General features: G+C 31.5%; 1 protein-coding gene across 3 annotated transcripts in view; it reads left to right on the plus strand.

Annotated features, from left to right (window-relative positions):
* The window catches only part of LOC132910093 (paired box protein Pax-6-like), a 147,868-nt gene that overhangs the window by 43,855 nt on the left and 90,200 nt on the right, over positions 1-13,813 (plus strand). For all 3 annotated transcript variants that reach the window (XM_060965539.1, XM_060965540.1, XM_060965541.1), the window contains exons 3-4: positions 1,583-1,748; positions 2,349-2,529. In XM_060965539.1, coding sequence (XP_060821522.1) covers positions 1,583-1,748; positions 2,349-2,529 — 347 coding nt within the window. The remainder of the gene's footprint in view (positions 1-1,582; positions 1,749-2,348; positions 2,530-13,813) is intronic.

The following is a 13,813-nucleotide window of genomic DNA, read 5'->3' on the forward strand; positions in this document are numbered from 1 at the left end:
CTATTTCGATATACGCGCGACATCGAGATATTAGAGAAAATATATCAGAGAATTGAGTTCTCATGTTTTCTTACTGTTTTACTGACATTATGTATTTTCCGACGTAATTGATTATTCATGTGGTAATATTGGTAATTTATATTGGTAATACGTTAGAAGGACAACGTTATGTATCAAGTGGCAAGAGAACAGATAATCCACTTATTTATTTAGCACGATACATAGCATGCAAATCAGTCGCTTTAATCAAAACGAAAAATTGTTTGCAACTTTGAAAATATTAATTTGTCGATTCATGCCTGATATGATATTTTTCCATCATTTGATGAATACCGTCTACAAACGTGTTTCTATATAAACAAATCTACGAATTTAACGAAATTCACCTCTTCAGAGAACTAAAATTCCAACGAATATCTCCACCTCTAAAAACCTCTAAAACATTCTCACATCTCCTATATAATACCTTCATCGTCATAGATCACGTATTTTCCCCCTCTTCGAAATCGCTGGTAAATAAAAAAAGGAAAAAGACCGACGAAGGAGAAAAAAGGGAGGGGCACGGTCTCTTTTCTTCTCGGAGCTGTTCGTTCTCCAAGAGGGTTGAACGAGCATGGATGGGGGGTTGGCTGCAGACGTTAAAACGTTAGCGAATCCCATCGTAGATAATCTTCGACTCATTGTGTCGGTGACACGGCGAACACACACGAAAGTCAGCAGCCTTCGGTGTCCTCCTCGCGAATCTTTTATATTCCCGCACTCGCCGTGAAGAAGACGGGCCACGGTGTCGCAACCCTGCCACGCCCTAATTTCTCGGGGGTGAAAACCACAAGCTAGCTGACTTTCGACGAAGAAAAATAGAGAAATGGTCAGTAGAAGGTGTTCTCTTGGAAGAAAATGTGGATTTTCAGTGTTAGAAGAATTTTATAGAATTGAAGAATTGAATAGTCATTGTGATTAAAATATATTGTTATTGGAGTTTAAGAAATTTCGGCAATTTATTTGAAAAATGTCTTAACGATATAAAGAAAATTGGGAAATAATGAAGGATGGTAATTTTTAGTGTTGTAAGAAATTGAATTACTATTGTGATTGAAATACACAATTGCTAGATATTGCGAATTTTTGAAAATGTATTTAAAAAATTGATTAATGTTGTGAAACAAATTGTTTCTGACATGGGATATTCGAAAGATGCTTTTACGACATTACCAAACGTCTTTACAGTATGCATAAGCTATCTGTGTGCTATGTAGTTATTATTCTTACGTTTACATCAAATGCAAAACAAATGTTCTTCCACTATTCTTATTTGATAATTATTATACTGATGTATTTGATTACATCTTATTAAGATCAAATAATAATTTAAAATGCCAAAAATGTTTTTAATTCAAAAATGTTAATGGGGTTTAGAAGTCATTACTGTTTATATCTATGGTACATTTGACAAGGTTTTAATAAATTACGTCAATAATATCTTACAATTAAAAAACCGAACGTTTATATTCAAAATTGTTAAAAAATCTATTGAAAAGAATTTGGTAACAATCTTTCCATCGATGTTTTGCTTTTTTTCTAGGTCACAGTGGCGTCAATCAGCTCGGAGGTGTTTTCGTCGGCGGTAGGCCGCTTCCAGACTCGACGAGGCAAAAGATCGTCGAGCTAGCGCATTCGGGCGCACGACCTTGTGACATTTCGAGGATTTTGCAAGTTAGTAATGGCTGCGTCTCGAAGATTCTTGGGAGGTTGGTTGAAATATTGCTCACTTTATCTCTATATCGTACAAATAGACAAAAATATTATTAACTATAATGTACTACTTTACATCGTTTTAAACTAGAAAAATTTCTCATCGTTAATGGTTAATTGTAACTAAGAAAAAGATTCCGTCATCTATAATGGTTATCGATAATCAAAAACAATTTCTGTCATCGATAATGGTTACCGCAAAGACAAAATGTTGGTCATTTACAATAGTTACTTATAACCATAATATTTAAAAATTAATATGTTTTATTCATTCAATTTTTTGAAAAATGATTTACGTGACGACTATCTTTCATTTAAACAAAAATTACCTTCCTTGCAGTAACTATTTTCGTAAAAATTTCAAAAACAACTGTTATTACATCAATAATCACAGTTATTAACCTGATAACAGTATAAGTAACTGATACTTATTTAATGCTTTCATACTAATATAGTAGCAATACTTGTAATCATTATTTTTAATACTTATAAACAATAATGTATTTACATAGTAGAGAATTTTAAGTTTCCGAATTTACCTCAAACATGAGTTACTAACATGTACCGTATTGTACCGCAAATTATTATTATTGCAGGTACTATGAAACCGGATCCATCAGGCCCAGAGCAATCGGTGGCAGTAAACCGCGCGTAGCCACAGCAGAAGTCGTAAGCAAGATTTCCCTTTACAAAAGCGAATGCCCCTCTATCTTTGCGTGGGAAATCAGAGATCGTTTGCTCCAGGAAGGCGTCTGCACCAACGATAACATCCCTAGTGTGAGTACGGAAACTTCTTTTAATTGAAATTTTGAAGAAATTGAAGAGAAAAAAGTAGAATAAATAAATTTTAAACCGTCGAAATCCAAGTGAACTCTTTTCAAATCTGTTTACATGATCAAATATGTTGTGTTCCAAAACACAAAATCCGTCGATTAACACGATTCTTCTATTTGAAATAGTTTTCAAGATATTCCAGAAAATTTGTTTTTCGACGGATATTCTCCATGAGTTGCTCAAGTGTGCGTGAACAAACCGTGTGCAGAAATTCGAATGCTAAATCCTCATACATTAACTAATGTTATAATGGATTATGGCGACAACAGCCAGATTATATTCGGATTCAGATGTCGCGTTGGCGGAACAAATGCTCACTTACTTAAAATCCTCTGATCCGTAATGAAAGCTGCAAATCCTAAAATGATCATGTTAATTTATTTAATTATAAAATATAATATAACTATTGCGGATATTTATGTAAATTCATATTTTTATGAATCGAATGAAAAAAGTGATATCTAAGTAGATCATTTTTACGCACTAAACATTATAACGGATAATTATATTTTGGAAATTTTCTGTATTTTAGGATATTATGCGAATTCTGCTCATTTTTACGTCTTCACTTATAAATGCATAAAAATCCGCAATACAATCATGAACAATACAATCGAAAAAGTCCAACTTTGCGAGGCGGCGAATGGAACTTATTTAAAAAATTCTCTTTAGTATCTAGTCGGACAAATTTCCACACGTTAGGCATTTATTTTATGTAATATCGCTGACACAAAAGTTATTAACTCCTCAAATCTCATTCTGAATTTTGACTAATCCTGTATATTTATGAGCTGGGGTATGTAAAAAATCATTCAAATTTCCAAAAATACCCTGTCGTATATCTACTTATAATATTTCTATAAAAAAATACAAACCGATAATTTCCACTAGTCTGATAATTCTAGCGTTAAAAACAACATGACAAATGGACAGTATTTAACAAAATTCCGATGAGTCATCAGAAGCCATTACAGCAGGAAACGCGAGGTTTACGCGCTTACGTTAACGGAACATTAAATGAAACGGGCGCAAAAAGAGGGAGCTTTGGGTCCAATGATGCTTTCCACGGTAACAAGGACGACAGTTTATAAAGCATGTCGCAAAACACGCGTAATAGAGCTTGACTTTTGTAGGGTAGAGGTCGTAAGCGCGCAAGCGTATTGTCAACGGGGCTTTCTGCACGCACACAAAACAGAAACGCATTTGCATAGATAGTCGAAGGGCTGGGAAGCGAGTGGAACGGGGGGAGGGTGGAAATCAGTTTTCTGCGAGGTGACTGTGGGAGTGTGTTTATGCCAACCGATGAAATCCCTGTATAAAGAGAACGACATGAATTCCATCGTTGTCATCCCATTTGAAGCTGCTATCACAAGACAAGTATATAATCTTGTTATGTGATTAGTATGGTACAATTGAATGATGAATTAAAAAAACCTCGATACTCCATCGTTCACAAGTATCAAGTAACTATGGTTCAAGTTGTTAGGAATGTACAGTCAATCACGAAAGTATACATACACTTATCAAACTATATATATCTGACTTACCAAAAGAACTAAAAACATACTTTGTCACAAGATTATTTATAATTACGTATTAACATACACACATATTATTGTTACAATATATTTCGAAGAGAAATGGGAAAGATTAAAAAATATAACGCTTAAAAATATTGGGATATAATTACATGATGCATTATTAGCTTTATATAGCAGAATATTATTGATACTTGTGTAGGATCTGCAAGATCTCAATACAATATTAAGCGTACTACTTTTATATAGGTATAACAGAGGATGTATATAATTTTTCTAGCACATTGCATTTTGTATTTTTCCTTCTTGTTTCTTAATAATGGTAAAAGTGAATAAATTTTGTTGTTTTAACAATATGTGTCTTAATGTGATGGCAAAATTCATAGATCTAACGTTTTTGCTATAATATTTTATATTTAAGGGATACTTGTATAAGATGGTGATTTAGAATGCGTGGCGAAACATTGTAGAAAGTATTTACAAGAATTTTATTATACAATCTTTTTATACTTAAGAAGTACCTATTCACTTTTGTATTTGTCATTTACATATTTGCGTTCCTTAAGGATCTTTTACAATTTCTGGCATATACCTATAGGATCATTCTCGTTCTAGAATATTGCAAAATATCATTCTTTTAAATATCAGATGGCAATTGTACAAAAATATTCTACAACAATGATTGTTCATTGAAAATTCAATATAGGAGAAAAATGGTATTATATAAAAGTAAAATAAATATAGCTATACATTGCACATGCATTCACTAGTTTTAGCTCATTTTAACTGAATCTTAGGATGTTATGTCTTCTTTACAAAAGTCATTAATATCTAATAAGAAACGGTTATCTTCGCAAATTAAAATAGACGGTACTGAAGGAATTAAAACTAAACATGTTATATCTTACTATATCTATACCATATCCAGTTTTTAAGAATTTTCTTCGTTATATTAATTACTACGGCGGATGTTTATACATTTTTATATTTGAATGAACATAACTAAAAAAATTGAATCTAAGTAAAAATTTCGTTCATCTACTACATATTATAATAAGTACTCTACCTTGAACGATTTACACAGTTTTACACATTATATATACTGTGTGGAATGCTACACCCTTGAATTCTCAAAAATGCATACATTCACAATTGACTAATTACAGACAACTCCAAAGCATGAGGATCTTGAGATTTTCACAGCTCGGATAACACTGTCACATTTAACTCTTGAAAGTATCAAACAGTGTTCGTGTAATAACGATGATTAGCGCAACACTGTTAAACTGTTAAATGTAATTCCAAAAATTTTCTAATAAACATTCTTATTAAACTGGTCCAAACGATCTGGGAATCGTTCATTTCCCTAAAGTGGAGGAGGTGGATTTCGCGAGACAAAGGAATCAATTAAGAAATCGCTGGCGGTGGTAGGAACAGCGCAGCGGATCAAAAGAAAATTTTTCCCAAAGGTCCTCCCCTTTTCTTCGTGATATCTCGAAGACTCGCACTCCACCCACTAATACGAAGAAAGCTCGCGACGAGGGGGTTGCTTCTCATGGTGGTCCCTCGTTGCCATGGATATTTGCATGCGTCCAATAAACGGTGGCTAAGGGGCTCTCGACTCTTGCTCAGGGTAAAAAACGAAAGAGGGTCGCTAAATTCTCTTTTCCTCTCACCGCTCTTCTTCTCTGCTGACTACTCTTTCTTCTTTGTCTTTCTCTCCATCGCGCCTTGGTAATGGTTCCGAAGTGTACGTATTTCCGGCAAGATGCTCGAGTAAGAATTCTCGAAGAAAAGGGAATAACACCGGGATGAGATGCTTTTTTTATTCGATCCTTTTTTTTAAGTTTATGAGCTAAGAATTGAAAACGAAATGCTTTTTGTTAAAACTGTGAGGTAAATACTATGAAGAGTGTCTAAAAATATTGCGTTATATTATATATTATATTATCACAATATTTAACTCATCACTTAACCGTCGGCAGAAATTCTTGTATATATTTTATATGAAGTTACCCGTAGAAGAATTACTATAACTGAAAAAATATGCAATATTTTGAAATTCTTACAACATGTCAAGCTGTGATTACGTAAAGTACTAATAGTATTATTTATTATATGTTTTATTATACTTTGCAATTGCTAAAGCGTTACATAATTTGATTTAGTGAGCGATCGCGTTCATTGCTTTTGGAATTCGAAACATTTGCAAGAATTTTATAAAAGTAAAAAAGATAAAAGTAAGAAATAAGAGATATAAATATATTTACTTGACCGGTGCGCAATTAATAGAAAATGTTTACTTTAGAGCTTTTATTTGGTATTATTTTAAAACATTATTATTAATAGACCGCGGGTACTTATTCATTTATGCATGAAAATGTACAGAATATATACGGTATGCAAAAATATATAAAATATTCAAAGCATAGCGCCTATTATACATTTAATGATATTAAGTGGATGAAATGAATTTATACTTAGATTCTAATGCTTGTCAAATAATAATAAATAATAATTCGTATAGTTTTTAATATACTTAGTTAATTAGTATATAAATGCTACAAAAATGCAATAATATTCAAATATTTTTTGTAGACTACAGATACAAGTGAAATAAAGATCTCTAGTAAAAAAGAACCAATACTTTACATGTATTTTTCACGCGAAACACGCAAACATATAAACCGTATCTCCACACCAGATTTACACAAGCATCTAATGAAACACCAAGAATTCAATTCCGCTGTTCCCAAATCGCAAAACACCGACAGTCGGAGGAATTAAAACGAGCAGTCAATTAACCTAAACGGGTAGCGTAAGTTCCAGCAGAAGCTTGTGTTCCGACACGGGGCGGGATGATCGCGGAATTTAGCGCTTTAACAAATTACGCGGACGGAGGGTCGAATATAACGAAAGAGAGAAAGAGAGAGCGAAACAGCCTCCAGGGCGATGGAGAATCAAAGCTGGTGTACAAAGTATAATCCCGGCCGCGTTTGAGCATCCTGTAAGCGCTTCTGAACTTGTTGTGGCCAAGATTAACGTTTCTTTAATGGCCCGTGTAATATTCCATTATGTACAGTTCGCTCGAGAATTATTGCGTCGACGTCGTCGCGTTGGAAAATGTTGGAAGGAAAGGGAGTGGAGTTAGTAGATCGAGCGGATCGAGAAATAAAAGGAAATTCGCGATAGAAGCAATTTCTCTTCGCGACGGGACGGCTCCAACGAAAACGATGATTTAGTTGCTTCAGATTTTTTAAGTTCCTTAGGATTTTAAAATTGCAGGTACGTTTGAATATTTGAGATTAAGATTGCGATTTGTGAAATAATTGTCTTTTCGAATAGCATTTACGGTAATGATAATACCTGTAGATCTCTTAGGTTTCATGCTACCAATTTAAATTTTACAAAGTATAGGATTTGGAAATTATTAAGTAATGGAAGTGCTTTACTTTCTTTCACACTAGCTGTAGTAAAGATGATAATTTAATTTAACATTAGAAACGTTGAGGAGTAAGCTTAAAATTGAGGAACTTATTCAAAAAGGATGAACATATAGGTTTATGATAAATAAGTGTATTCTGTAATCGAACAGTTGAATTATTGATTATGAAATTTTTCTTTGTTTTGTAATAAAAAGAGCATATTTGAAGCTCCATTAAGTATCATTTTAATGATAAACGCAACTAATATTAAAGAAACTGGAATGGCGACGCCATTACTATTTTATGTGATTTTAACTTAAAATAAATTTTGGACAAACAAAAACTCAATTTTGGAATTTAATTAAAAATGTTGATTTGGATACAGTTAAATTATAAAATAAATAAGTTAGTAATTATAGAAGTTTCAAATTTTGTTACCTATTTGAGGAAGTTAGAATTTAGAAAATATGGAGGAAATTTATAATAAAAGACATTTCTTTTTAAATCATTCGTTTTATGACAGTTATACAAATGATAATATTTTATTTGATCTTACGATGGGAAATTTCATCCAAATTTTAATATATTTGAACAAAATTTGAAAATTATATTATATAAATTGTATAATTTGAAAATAATATTAAAATAATATAGTATTTGCATAAATATATTTTATTAGTAAACCATAAATCACAATTCGCTGCAGCTCCACGAGAAATTCTTCGATCAAAATTCCGCAAAAATTCTTCTTTCTCCGAAACCTAAAATTTGCTTCTCGTCTAAAAGTCAAATTTCTGAGAACCTTTATTTCTCCAGAACGTCACAAAAATCGCGTCGCGAATCAAGAACCGGAACTCGAACCCTCGACGTCGGGAATGAAACGGCGCGCGAGTACTCTTCGTTTTCTGCCTCGATAAGGAGCGAAATAGCACGCGAACGAAATCGATTCGCTAACGTCAATATCGTTCGAACCGTCTGCACATTTCTTCCTCGCCTTTCATTGTATCCTTTCCTCTCCTCTTCTCTCCTCTCCTCTCCTCTCCGCTCCTATCCTTTCCTCTCCTCTCCTCTCCGCTCCTATCCTTTCCTTTCCATTCCTTTCCTTTTCTTTCCCTTCCTTTTCTTTCCTCTCCTCTCCTCTCCTTTCCTATCCTTTCCGTTCCTTTCGTTTGTCCTCGCCGCGTTGGAAGCTCGTAGCTCAGAGACAAGAGAAGAAGGGGGATGAAAACGGGAGTTGAACAGTGGTAGGAGGGTAGAAGAACGTATTCCAAGCGGGTCGCGGTGATTGAGGGAAATTTCATTATTCTCAGACATTACCCCCGTTATTGTAATGCCATCAAATTGGATACGCTTCGTACACCCCCGTAAAACGGCCGGGATATCCTTGAATATCCAAAACTCCTGCTTGCTCGAGAGAACGCGACAATGGACGGGAATCTAGTTTGAATTTTTAATAATAAAATCTAAATTTGTTTCAAATGTTTGAAGACTTTTTTGAAGGCGGAGAATTTAATAAAATTTTTATATTTTTTTTAACTATTATTGGAATAACTTTGGATTTCTAATAACAAATTCTTGATTTTTGTATCATGTTTGAAAAAGATTTATTCCTTTCTTTAACATTGATTGAATTCATAACTTTTAATATATGATTTGAATAATTTTGAATTTGTAGTAATAAATTTTCGATTTTTGTAAAGTACTTAAAGGTATATTGCTTCTTCTGAAGGCAAGAGTTAAGTAGCTTTGAATCTTCAATAACAAATTTTGGACTCACTTAAACTATTTGAGAAAAATTTATTGTCTTTTGGAGGCAGAAACTTTAATAAAATTGTTATCTTTTTTAAATATAATTAGACTAATTTTTAATTTTTTATAACGAATTCTGGATTTTTGTAAAGTGCTTAAAGTAGATTTAGGTATTCTTTTTTTGAAGAGATATGTGGCGGATTTTTTTGAAATTTTGTTTGAGTCTGGTGACATTAATTAGCAAATTTCAACTTTCTATTTCTTACAAATACCTATTTTATATAATTATTTTATGATAAGTAAATCGATAGTTGACGAAAGAAAGCTATACCTAAAATATATTCTTTCTTTACTTTCATAAAACAAGATCGTAATATTCTGCGAAATTATATATCTTCTTTCAATTCTTATGAGAAACTTGAGGAACCGAAAGGTAAACTGCAATTACTCCTCTTAGTATCAAAAACTTTATTAAATAAAGTTGTAAACTCGATAAAAACTCAAAAATCAAAAATAAATCAAATATCACTCATACAAACCATACTGCCCATTCCTAATCACAAAAAAATCATTAAACAAAATTGAAAACTCTCAATGAAAAATTCAGAAATCACAAATAAAATTGAAATAGCTTGCAAGAATCAAGCTACCAAAACTAATCTTTAAAGTCTCATTAAACGAAATTGAAAACTGCCAATAAAAAAGTGAAGGATACAGAAAAATCTGAAAAATTCTTTGGGAAACGAGTTACTGTCACAAAAAACGTCCAATTACTCCGGTCTGTTTAGGAAGTAGAATAAAACGAACTAACGAGAAAGAAACGAACGAAACAAAAAAAACGGAGAAAATAAAATAGGTAGGCATTCTCTCTCTTTGAGAACGAACGGGTGCACGATCGAATGGACAATGATTTGACAAACCCGAAACGGCTGCAGGACGTGGCGTCGGATTCGAAATGTCCTGTGAAGCTTTCGCTATCCGTTTCGTCGTCGAATGCCGTTTCAGCCCTCGGTTGGATTTGAATCTGGCACCCGGCGTGGCGGACGCGTTATTGGTTTACTCGCACCACTGATTCCGGGATACTATCAGTGGTTCTCGGCCAATTCTCCAAGGTATACCATCCATGGTTGAAAATTGTCCGGTCGTTTTCATTTTTAGGCCGTGAAAATTTTCTTATCAAGATTATGAAATTTTTCAGATTCTCATTTAATAATATTTCATACAAAATTTTTTAGGAATTTCATTTTAAAAGTTTCTTTCGTTATTGTGTTTTTATTACGATCAGGTTTATAGAGTTTTAGGAATTTCATTTAATAATATTTTATATACGATCATATTATAATATAAACAATATTTAGAATAATATTTTATTAAAAATTTTCTAAGAATTTGATTTTAAACATTTTTTTTCTTTTTTTTTGTTTGTTTTGTTTAGAATAAATTATAAAATTTACAGGATTTTCACTTATGTATTCAATTATTGATACGTTATATATTAAGAATAACATCTTTAGAAAAGAATTTTTTTAGATTTTTAGATTTTAGGAAGAAACTTTTACTTTATTTTTATTGGAATTGAATGGTAGAAAAGAAAAAAATACTTTAATTACTTTAAATACTTTAAATACTTTAAATACTTTAATTTAAAGTATTTTGTTATTAGGTACTTTATTAGGTTTTTTTTAGAATTTTTATATTTTAAAATTGTTTTTATTCAAAATATATAGTATAAAAAGGAAAAGAATTTTTTTAGAAATTTACTTCCGAATATTTGTTTGCTAGTTTCTTTTGTAGTAAAACTGTATATATGTATTAGGAAAAAAAAGAATTTCTTAAGAATTTGATTTCAAATATTTTCTGCTATTTTATTTTTCCTTCATTGGAATTCAGTACAGTAGAAAAGAAAAGAATTTTTCAGAAATTCAGTTTCCAATGTTGATTTTAAATCACTTTTTCCTCTTTTTTTATTACAATTAGATAATGGAAAGGAAGAGTATAATGTTTTATTAAACATTTTTTAGGAAATTACTTTAGAAAGATTCTTTATCTCTTTGTTTTATTTCCTATTAGGATTCTATAGAATAGAATATTTCATAAATAACTTTTTGCAATTTTGTTTCAAGCGTTTCTTTCTCATTAACATCGAAAAATGTAAGAAATTTTATAAAAAATTGTTAAGAATTTTTTTCAAATGTTTCTCTACTATTTTACTTTCCTCTTTTATTAGAATTTAGTAGTATAGATATTTATTCTCTGAATAGATTAAATTGCATACCTCGGTGGAACTAAAGATGCAGAGATTTAAATGTTTTATGATTATTGTTTAGGTGTTAAGAATTTTTTAGCTGATGTATGACTTTATTTATACGTAGTTGTTTGGCAATTTATTTCTCAAAAAAAACACGAAAAAATGAAGCGTTAAATAATAGCGAAAATAATAAAAGTAAAAATATAAATAGTAGAACAAATATAGGTATTGATATAATGAAAATAGGGAGAACTTCTTTAAGCTTCCATTATTATAAACTCTAGTTTTTGTATCATATTTAAAAACAATAAAAGATCTTAAACTGATTTTTTTTCCATAGAAAAGAAATAGATACATACACAACTATGGTATATTTCTTCTATACTTTATCAAAGGAGAAAAATGAAAGAAATCTCTATTATAAAATTCAAAAGTAAATACTGTAAGCAAATTTTAAGTAAACATTCGAGCGAAATATCGTTGATTTGCAAAGCATAATTACATAATAATAATTGATACAGAAAGCAGTTTTGTAAAATAAGAGAGAACCACTGTCAAACGAGATTACATTCGTTGAGCTGGTCAGCCTGACCGCGATCGTTCTTTCCGGGAGTTGACGTTGATGTCTCACCCCCAATGAACACTTCGAAATCACGAGTGGTTGCTGTGTACAGCACTCGATCTAAAAGTTAAGGTTGCTTCTGCAACTCAATCCCTGCTCCGTTGCTATCAAAAGTTAACAATTTTATTTTGATATCGAATTCTGATCAAAAAGTAGTAAGAAATAGAGATTTAAAACATCTTTCAAAAATTTGAAAAATGTATTGATAAATTCTTCTGTTTAAAATGCATTTTCAAAGAAGGAGTACCAATTTTTTTATTACGCGAATAAACGAAATATAGTTTAGAAATAAATAATTTGGAAAGATGAAAAGGATGAGCAAGAGGAACAAGAGTTTTGGAAAATGGGATTATGATCCACAAGAGGAACGAATAGATATAATATAAATTAATAAAAAAAATACGATTTTATTAACATTTTCTAAGTTTTAATCATTATAATATGAATATTTCATAAATAACAAAGGTTCTTCAAAATATTACAATATTATCTCAGAAGTATAGACTCCTTCGAATTCACGAATTTTTTCTAATAATAAGAATTAATAATGAGTAGAATTAACGTATACATCTCATTACCACTTGAATCAATTAGATTGATTTAACTGTGTAAAGAGGGAATTGGATGTCGAAACGATACCAGAGGCGTTTTCACAGGTGGTGACTATGTGATATCTACACCATCGTTGTTCCCTCTGCCTCCCTGACTCAGGGGTGGAAAATCACGAGTACCGCAAGAGAGTTGAATCGAGGGATAGCACGATTTCCCGTGGTGACCGAGCGTGTTCCTGTAATTAATAGTCTCCCGCAGTGAATGGACCATCTCGGGGACGTGTTTGCACGCTATTTCCACGTGTTTGAGCAAACTGGACGAACGTTTCAACGACCAATCGTCTCTATTAGCATGTTGGTCACGTCTTGCGCCATTTCCAATATTCTCTTCCTATATAGTTGCCCGTTTTTTACATACAAATAATCGATAATAAAAATTTATATTTTTATTTAAGAATGACAAAAGATTTTGGAATAGTTTAATATGAAACGAATTTTTTGATAGCGTAAAAAATAAACTGTAAAGATCTATTTCATTTCATTCGTGGAAATTTTGAAAGTGCAGAAATTTTCAAAATACGTGTAATATGAAAACATATAATATATGGAGATTAACGCTTAATATGTAAAAATGAAGATTTAATGTAACATAGTTGAAAGGAAAAGTAACACGTCGAATTCCTAAAAGACTTAATTGTGATTTACAAACACATGAAATTTTGTAACTACGACTTTCAAGGATTTTTAAATACTCTAAAAGAGGAAGAGATATAAATTTAATGAACAGACTCCTGGAACTTATTCCGAACACATATTTACCGCGTTATAGGGATTTCTGTCAAATATCAGTGATGCAATTGGGAGCTTCTATATTTAGCGATTTCTAAGTTTTTAATTAATAATTTGAAATTTTGAGATTTTAACTTTGCATTAATTATAATTAGACTACCGAGTACTATGTAATTTCACATTTTTAGTAACACGAGTAATTAAATGGAAACTAGATAAAGGTTTATTTTATTGGCTAAATATTATAATAAGTCACCTTGTACTTTTTTTCACTTTTTACGTATTATGTACATCTTCTACATTTT

The sequence above is a fragment of the Bombus pascuorum genome, chromosome 8, assembly GCF_905332965.1.
Source record: "Bombus pascuorum chromosome 8, iyBomPasc1.1, whole genome shotgun sequence".
In the NCBI taxonomy this organism is placed as follows: Eukaryota; Metazoa; Arthropoda; class Insecta; order Hymenoptera; family Apidae; genus Bombus; species Bombus pascuorum.